We start from the raw sequence: 8,792 nt of genomic DNA, 5'->3' as shown, positions 1-8,792 counted from the left end.
TTAAGCACATCATTGCTACATGGCATATTGGGGGAGGGTGGGAGTTGCGTAGACAGGGTTTCTCTGTGTAAACCCTGGCTGTCCTGGAACTTGCTCCGTAGACCAGGCTAGCCTCAAAGATCTGCCCGCCTTTGCCTCCCTAGTGCTGGGATAAAAGCGCGCACCACCACCACTCAGCTACATGGCGTGTTTTGAGGTCTGCCTATGCAACATGAGGCCTTGTCTCGGAAAAATACAAAAACAAAAAAACAACAACAAGAAGAAATAAAAAGCCCCCAACAGTGAGATTTTTGTCTCAAAGGAAAAAAACAGTCATGAAACTTTAAAGAGGAAGCTGTGTCACCAAGGCCAACGGGGTTGCCCGAACGCCAAAACTAAAGGTGCATTCCAAGTCCTGGGAAGTAAAAAAGTTCAAAAGTAACTTCCAAGTACTTCCGGCTGGGGATCGCTGAAGATCACCTGCGTTTTCCCAAGCGTTAATCAAGGAAAGGAAGGCAAGGCCAGGAGAGCGCCAGCACAGAGGGAAGCGGCCGCAGGGAGCAGGGCCCAGGCCGCCAGCCCCGGGACCAGCGGTGGGTCACGTGACCGGCCAACATGGCCGCCCGCGGAGACTGCCGCCGGGCGGGGCAGGACTCGGAGCCGGAGTCCGAGCCGGGGCCCGGGCCGGAACGTGGGCCCGAGGCCGGCCTAGAGTCGGGCGAGGAGTTCGAGATCGTGGACCGGAGCCAGCTGCCGAGTCCCAGCGAGCTGCGGAGCGCGGCGCGGCCTCGAGCGGCCGACGGCTGGTCGGCGCCCATCCTGACGCTGGCGCGCAGAGCCACCGGGAACCTGTCGGCGAGCTGCGGCCACGCGCTGCGCGCGGCCGCGGGGCTGGGAGACGGCGGCGGCGGCGGCGGCGGGGAGCGCGCAGGTAGGCCGGGGTCCCGCGGGCTGGGGCCGCTCGTGGCTCGGGGAAACCCGACGAGCTGCTCCGTCTACCTGTGCCGCGCGGCGCCGGGCTCTGCATATGGTGCCACCCGGCGGGAGAAGCGCGGGACAGGGCGGCTGCGGCCCGGGACTCCCCTCCCACCTTGTGTTTGTCTTTGTGAAGCCCGGGACAGCGGCAAGCAAGGTGATCACGGACTGACTTTAAATAGGAGGATTAAATAAGAGGCGTAGACAGAAAGTCATCTGTGTCCGTGTTTTGCATTACTTGAGAAACGAAGTCCGGTGCTGGTCCCCTGTTTATCTCAGCAGCCAGCCGGTTGTGCACCTGCGGCTGAGGTTGACAGCCCTTTTCCAAAGTTGGTGAGAGCAGCGAGTCAGAGTCAGGAGGTTTTGGTTCCCTTTACACTCCCACCACTAACCCCCTTGTGGGACTTTGTGGACTAGCCATCACCCCTCCTACTCGCATTTCCCAATCTATAAAATGGGGATTTTTAAATTTTTAATCAGCTACCTTGTACAGCCCGGTTCAGCTCTTATGATCTATAATAAAAACAAATAATTATTTATTTTTGACTGCTGGGCATGGTGATTCAGGTACATACTTCCTGCACGTCATGTTAATATAGTCAGCACTGTGCTAATTGTAATGCAGTGATGTATGTGGTACTAGACACATCTAAAAATACAATATAGAAGGTAGCCATGGCGTTGTGGAGCTTGCCTTTAATCCCGGCGCTCAGGAGGCAAACGTAGGCAGATCTCTGTGAGTCTGAGACCCGCCTGGTGTACGTAGTGAGCCCCTGCCTCTAAATAAATAAATAACCGTGCTTCACATGGCTAGGGCACTTACTGTGAATGGACCATGCAGACTTAAAGTTGCTGTGGTGGAGTGAGTGTTAACTATAAATGCCTGGGACATCATGTGCGTTCAGTAGACTCTGTTACCCGGAGTTTATTTTTTAAAAAGAAAGAAAGAAAAGAAAAAGTTTCCTTAGTAATAAATTGACCTTGGTATTGAGGGTCTTAGGGGAGAGGCAGGGGTCCAGAGAGGGTTTCTCCTGAGCATCCTGGAACTCCTCCAGAGTGCTGGAATTAAAAGGCATGTCCCAGCAACACCCAGCAACCTTGGTTATTCTTATAACGTTTACTTTGGTGTGTGTATATGGGTTCATATATGTTTGTACATGTATTGGGGCACTTGAAGACCAGAGGTCAATTTTGAGTATCTTCTTCGATTGTTTAATCCACTCTGTTTTTTGAGACAAGGTCTCTCACTAAATCTGGAGCTCACCAGTAAGCCACACTGTCCAACAAGACCCAGGTATCTTCCTGCCTCTGCTTTCCCAGCACTGGGAATACTAACAGATGCTGTGGTGCCCAGATTTTTTAGCATTAGGGATCCGAATTTAAATCTTGATGTTTCATCTCTCTGGCCCTGCTTTATTATTATTATTATTATTATTATTATTATTATTATTATTATTATTATTGTTATTATTATTATTATTATTATTACCAGGCAAGCCATGGTGTACCTGTGGAACTCAGAGGCTGCCTTTTAGGAGTCAGTTTTCTCCTCCTACCATGTGGGCTCCAGGGCTAGAACTCAGATCACCAGCCTTGTCAACAAGGACCTTTACACACTGAGCCATCTCACCAGCCCTGGGTTTCACTTTTTGACTCTTAATGATGGTATAACACACACACACACACACACACACACACACACACACACACACACACACCTGGATGTAGTGGTGCACCCCTTTGATCCCAGCACTTGAGAGGCAGAGGCAGGCAGATCTCTGTAAATTTGAGGCGAGCCTGGTCTACAAAATGAGTCCAGGACAGCCAGGGCTCTGTTACACAGAAACACAATGTCCTCAAACAAACAAACAAACAAAAACCACACACACACACACACACACACACATTATGTACCTATAAAGAAATATTGTCTTTATTTATATCCCTCTTAACCTTTTATATGTAAAATTGTTTTGGTTTTAGTTTTTACTTTTAAGCCTTTTGGCCAAGAGCAAAGATTCACAGAGAGTCAGCGACAGTTGCCAAATCTCAGGAGGTGTGGGTGAGGATGGAAGGGAGCTGGTTAGCGGATCCAGGGTAGAACTGAGTAGCAGGCATGGTAGCTGATGTTCTGTAGCGTAGTTAGAATAGCAAAGACCTGCGACAGCTACTGAATATTTTCTAACAGCTAATGGAGAGGTTTTTAATGTTCCCAACACAAAGAAAGGAAAACTATGTGCGCTGATAGATGTGCCAGTTGCCCTGATGGTCATTACATTGTTATATACATAAACTAAAATACCGCAGTGTACCCCTTAAATTTGTATAGTTATTGTTGCAACTTAAAATATAAATATAGGTTGTCAAGGTGGCTCAGAGGGTAAAGGCGCTTGCCTCCAAATCTGATGGCCTGAGTCTAACCCCCAAAACCCACATGGCAGGAGCAGAGAAGTGACTCTCGAAAGTTGATCTCTGATCATCATATGTCTACCATGACATGCACATGGAGGCTTAGGCCTCCAAGGTCAACATCATGACTATCACTCTTCTGCCTCTGCATCTTGTCCCACTGGAAATTCTTCAGGAAACAGCACACATAGAGCCTTCGCCTATGTTCACAATGCCTTCTTCTAGAACCATACCTCCCCTTCCCCACCCACACCCACACACATCTGTGGCTAACATTTGCCAATCCCACAGAATAAGAGTAAAGACCGTTACACAAATTCTTTGGTCAAATTTTGCAAGCTTTATTTTCTGTGAGACAGGGCTAAGCGAGGTTTGAGAAATAGCATCAAACACAGAGATTTATATAACCTCCCCCTTCTCCCCACCCCACCCCCCCCCACCCCCCACCCCCCACCCCCGGCAAAAAAAGAAAATTGCAACCAGGTGTGGTGGTGCACGCCTTTAATCCCAGCACTCGGAAGGCAGAGGCAGGCAGATCACTGTGAGTTCAAGACCAGCCTGGTCTGCAAAGTGAGTCCATGGCAGCCAAAGCTACCCAGAGAAATCCTGTCTTGGGAAAAAGAAAAGAAAAGAAAATTATAAGGCTAGGAGGTTTCCAGGGGGTTTTGGTTACATAGGAAATTGCAGAACACCTCAAACTATTTGACAGATCATCCTAACTAATCAGGGTGGAGGTTAGGGTATGTCAAATGGGTCAAGATATGGTCAAACCCTAGTTTTACAGAAAACAGGAATGAACTTTGACATTGTAATAAGATGGCTTTTAATTTTTTTTCTTTTCTTTTTGTTTTTATTTAATTTGTTTATTTATTTATTTTTGGTTATTTGGTTTTTTTTTAAGACAAGCTTTCTCTCTATATAATAGCCTTGGCTGTCGTGAAGCTCACTTTGTAGACCAGATATGCCTTGTAATCATAGATATCCAACTGGCTCAGCCTCCTGAGTGCTAGGGCTAAAGGTGTGCACCACCACCACCACCACCTGAGCAGTGGTGGTGACTTTTAATCTTAAGATGGAGTCAGGTTAGTCCATCACATTTCACAGTTAACTTTTTAAGTGTGGAAAGGTACATGCTACAATGATAATAAAAAGCATACTATAGTGAGTGTACAGCCAGCAACCATGACTTATCCTGACCGGATTCTATTGCCGTCCATGTGTGTGGATGTACTCTGCACCTCCAGCAGTATGGTAGGTTTGTTTACAGGGCTGTCCCCCAGTGCATGAGGAATGCAGTTTTGCGACAGCTCTAAGGTCAGAGGTCATGGGATTCTTCTGTTCCCTTGTAATCTTGTACTTGGTCACTTGTTGACTGAGCATTGTTATGTAGCTCATGCCGTTCATTGATAGATTAAGATGTGCCTGTGCTTCTCCAGAATCATAGATAATCAATATCCAATGAACAAGTGCGTATCTGGAAAGGCGCTGTTTTTCTTTTAGGGCAATGACATAAAGTATAATGTCATTTAGCAGCATGCTTGCTCAATGCCGTAATAGTGTTAGGTCTGCACTCTAAGACACCTCCCCCCTCCCTTTAACTCAAATTCCACAGAAAGCCTGGATGATAATAGGGTTGGCTTCATGGGTGTGGACTCAACACAGCCACTGTGATCAAAGGGCAGGGCTTGCAGACGCCCCATGCTTGGAGTTGGATCATTTTTCTCAGTGGGGTATTATGTCTCACACCTGTAATCCTGAGGCAGGAAAATTACCATACGTTTGAGGCTAGCTTGACCCACATAGTGAGACTCCTGCCCCCCACAAAAAAGAATGATACGATAATAAGTTTTCCTTAATGAGGGTAATTAATTTTTCTGTGTTTAATGTGTGTGCCTTGGTGAGTTTATGTTCACACTATACGTGTAGGTGCTTGCAGAGTCCAGAAGAGGGCGCTGGAGTGAGCCGCCTAACGTGCGTGCTGGGGCTCAAACTCAGACCATCTGGAAGAACAGCTCACAGGTTAATTATTGAACCAACTCTGCAGCTCTGAATCTGTATTTTATAAATGAGGTGCGCTGGGTACCAGGGAGCATGGCCAGGGCACGTGAAGCCAAGTCCGTGTGGATCCCTGTCTGCCTTCTCAGACACTGTGGCACTTCTCCCTCGTCCTCCTCAACTCCGCTGCAGCCGTGAGTGGGCAGGGAGGGCAAGGACAGAGCCCCCTCTGAGCCCTCTGGATCTCAGCGCAGGGTGAAATCACAACACTAGTCAAGCCACTGTGGAGGGGACTGTGACCCAGCAGTCCCTATGGGGAAGCTGATCTGTGGAAAGGGAAGATGGGCATTGACACTGTGGTCCTGGCCCAGGTTTTACATGCTCTTTGTGAGTTGTGTGGTGGACCCAGGTGATGGTTACTATTATCCTCATCCATTTTAGTACATTTTTTTACTTAATTAGTGAGAGACTGTGTGTGTGTGTGTGTGTGTGTGTGTGTGTGTGTGTGTGTGTGTGTAAAAGTTAGAGAGCAGCTTTCAGGAGTCTCCTCCTTCCCCCTGTGGGTTGGGTATTGAGCTTGGGTCATAAGGCCTGGCAGCTCACACGTTTACCCACTAAGCCATCTTGCTAGTCCTGTTATTGCATGTGCTGTCATCTCTATTTCATAAGGAAGGAAACGTGAACCAAAACAGTATATCTCTCAAGCCCGTGCTGCTAGTCACCACACAAAACTACCTATCTCCTTAGGCCTTAAGTGATTTCCTTTTTTTTTTTTTTTTTTTTTTTTTTTTTAATCACTTTACAGCCTGATACCAGCCCCCTCTCCCATCACCACCCAGTCCTGCCCTTGTGACTCCTTTCCTCCCTGCCCCCTCTACTTTTCAGAGAACAAGGGTACCAACCCACCCTGGCACCCGAAGTCACAGCAGGACTAAGCGCATCCCCTCCCACTGAGGCCAGACAAGGCAACCCAGCTCAGGGAAAGGGATCCAAAGGCATGCAACAGAGTCAGAGACAGCCCCTACTCCAGTTGTTAGGGGACCCACGGGCTGACCATGCTGCACATCTGCTACATATGCGTAGGAGGTCTAGGCCTGGCCCATGCAAGCTCATTGGTTGGTGGTTTAGGTGAATTCTTATGTAAATGTCATAATGTGGAGTTTTGAAATTAGTTCATTCAGTGAAATTACTTAGTAACAACAGACACAGGATGTGGCAAAATATGATCATGGCTTCTTAGGGGTTGCAGTTCAAGGCAATGCTGGGTTGGGGTGTGTGTCTCCCAACAAGTCAGTCATGTTTGAAGCCACACACTCTGCTGAGGCATTGGAGAAGCAGGCCAGGCCCCCTGAGACCCTCTCTGTCTAGTCAGTGGTGAGAATGGCAGTTTGGGAGCAGAAGTTGAATGAGAGCAGAACTCTTACCAGACACCATTTAAAAAGAAAGAAAAAAACACCAGGCGGTGGTAGCACACGCCTTTAATCCCAGCACTCGGGAGGCAGAGGCAGGGGGATCGCTGTGAGTTCAAGGCCAATGTGGTCTACAAATCAAGGCCAGGGCAGCCGAGGCTACACAGAGAAATCCTGTCTCGTTAAAAAAAAAGGAAAGAAAGAAAGAAAGAAAGAAAAGCTGCTGCGAATGTTGTCAGATGCTTTGAATAGTTGTTTTAAAATATCCCACGTGAGCCCAGGTGCACAACTGTCCTGTCTTGGTTGGGGAGTTTTCTTACATGTGCTGTGTGCTCACATACTCATGAGAACTGTTGTATCTTCCCAGGTGTCTTTGCACAGGGCTCACCAGCTTTCCCCTCTCACGTACAATGGGCATACATAAAGGCATATCTTGCTTTTTAGAGTGAAGCTTTCTAAATGATGGAAGAATGATTAATGACAGGCAGTCATTAACTCACAGGTCTTCAGATAGGCCTGGAGTTCCTGCTACTCACAAGCTTGGGACAAGAGGGCTAAAAGCTGTACTAGGTAGCAGAGTGGCAAACGGTCTGGGAAAAACTGTGTCCGCCCCATCAGGTCATGGTGTGAGCTATGTCTGCCTGGTTTTGTCCATCATTTTTGTTTGGTTTGCTTTGGTTTTTTCGAGACAATCTCATGAAGCCCACGCTGGCTTCAAACTTGCTGGGTCAACAAGACTGGTTTGGGGCTCTGAACCCCAAGTGCTGGGATTCAGGAGCATGCTGCCCCACTGTCTTCCATGTGCCAGAACACTTCTCCACAAGTGGCCCAGCCCTTCTCAGGGGAAGCCGGCTAGCTTTCCCCTCTCATGTTAGCGACTGAGCTGTAGAAACAAGAAAAGAAAAATGTCTGAAAATGAAGCCTAAGGTTGTTCTTGCTGTCAGTTCAGTGCGGGATAACACTTGCCCATATTAACGGACCATCCAGCTTGGATGTGGCTGAGCGGTAGAGTGCTTGCCTGGTATGGGCATAGTGGGCAGGCTATAATCTCAACACTTGCAAGATGAAGGCAAAAGAATCAGAAGTTCAAGGTCATATTGATTTTTATCTATTTCCTATCTTTTTTTAAATGTATTTGTGTGCGTGTATATGTGGGGGCCAAGTGGTAATTATACTTGTTGGTCTTCCATTTACATGCTTTGTTTAACCCAGAAAAGTCAAAATAATCTAAATATTGCTTATTTCATTACCCTTTTGTCAAGGCTCTTTTTTTTTTTTTTTTTTTTTTTAAGTCTTTTGCCCCTAACGTCACTGCACTGAGACAAGCTATGGGCTTGGGACCCGCTTGCCTTTAAAAGCAAGGGAAGAAGGCATGAGAAACCTGAGGTCTCGAAATAAGGTCACTGAAGAAAGATCTCAGGGCCCAAGTGTGGTGGCGCACACCTTTAATCCCAGCACTCAGGAGGCAGAGGCAGGCGGATCTCTGAGTTTGAGGCTAGCCTGATCTGTAGAGCAAGTTCCAGGACAGCCAGGGCTACATAGAGAAACTCTGTCTCAAAAAACTAATAAATAAATAACATTTTTATAAACTTTCTATGATTATGACATAGTCATGTTTTTTTCTTAAAGAACACTCCCCTTTTTATTATTTTTTCCTTAAGTTTTACATTTTTTCAAATCTGTTTCTTTATAATGTAAATATTTAATTAATAGAATTTTCTCCACAATAAAAATATCTTTACCACTCCTTCCTCCTGCAGCCAAGATGAAGTGTTGAGAGTGTCAGACCCAGTGCCTCTCCCCAGGCTTCTTGTGTCTTACTGAGAGAATTTAGAAAATATAGCCCCATTGCAATCTTAGTAATCTTTATTAGAAATTCAAAGATGTAAACAGTCTTTTAGATTTAATTATTGTTCAGTTTCTATATATGTGTTAAGTGGCTTTAGGTCTCAAAAATTCCCTTCCCACAAGCCAGCCTTCCCTCAGGGCCTTAAGAAGAGAGCTGACACTTGCTGAAAGAAGCTG

General features: G+C 46.7%; 1 protein-coding gene across 1 annotated transcript in view; it reads left to right on the top strand.

The window, feature by feature from the left end:
• Positions 1-581: 581 nt before the first annotated feature.
• Rufy1 (RUN and FYVE domain containing 1) overlaps positions 582-8,792 on the top strand; it is a 46,661-nt gene continuing 38,450 nt past the window's right edge. Inside the window, exon 1 of the mRNA XM_051167403.1 lies at positions 582-910. Coding sequence (XP_051023360.1) covers positions 595-910 — 316 coding nt within the window. The 5' untranslated portion in view covers positions 582-594. The remainder of the gene's footprint in view (positions 911-8,792) is intronic.

This window comes from Acomys russatus, chromosome 25, assembly GCF_903995435.1.
Source record: "Acomys russatus chromosome 25, mAcoRus1.1, whole genome shotgun sequence".
Taxonomy (NCBI): Eukaryota; Metazoa; Chordata; class Mammalia; order Rodentia; family Muridae; genus Acomys; species Acomys russatus.
This window is presented reverse-complemented; position numbering and strand designations above follow the sequence as displayed.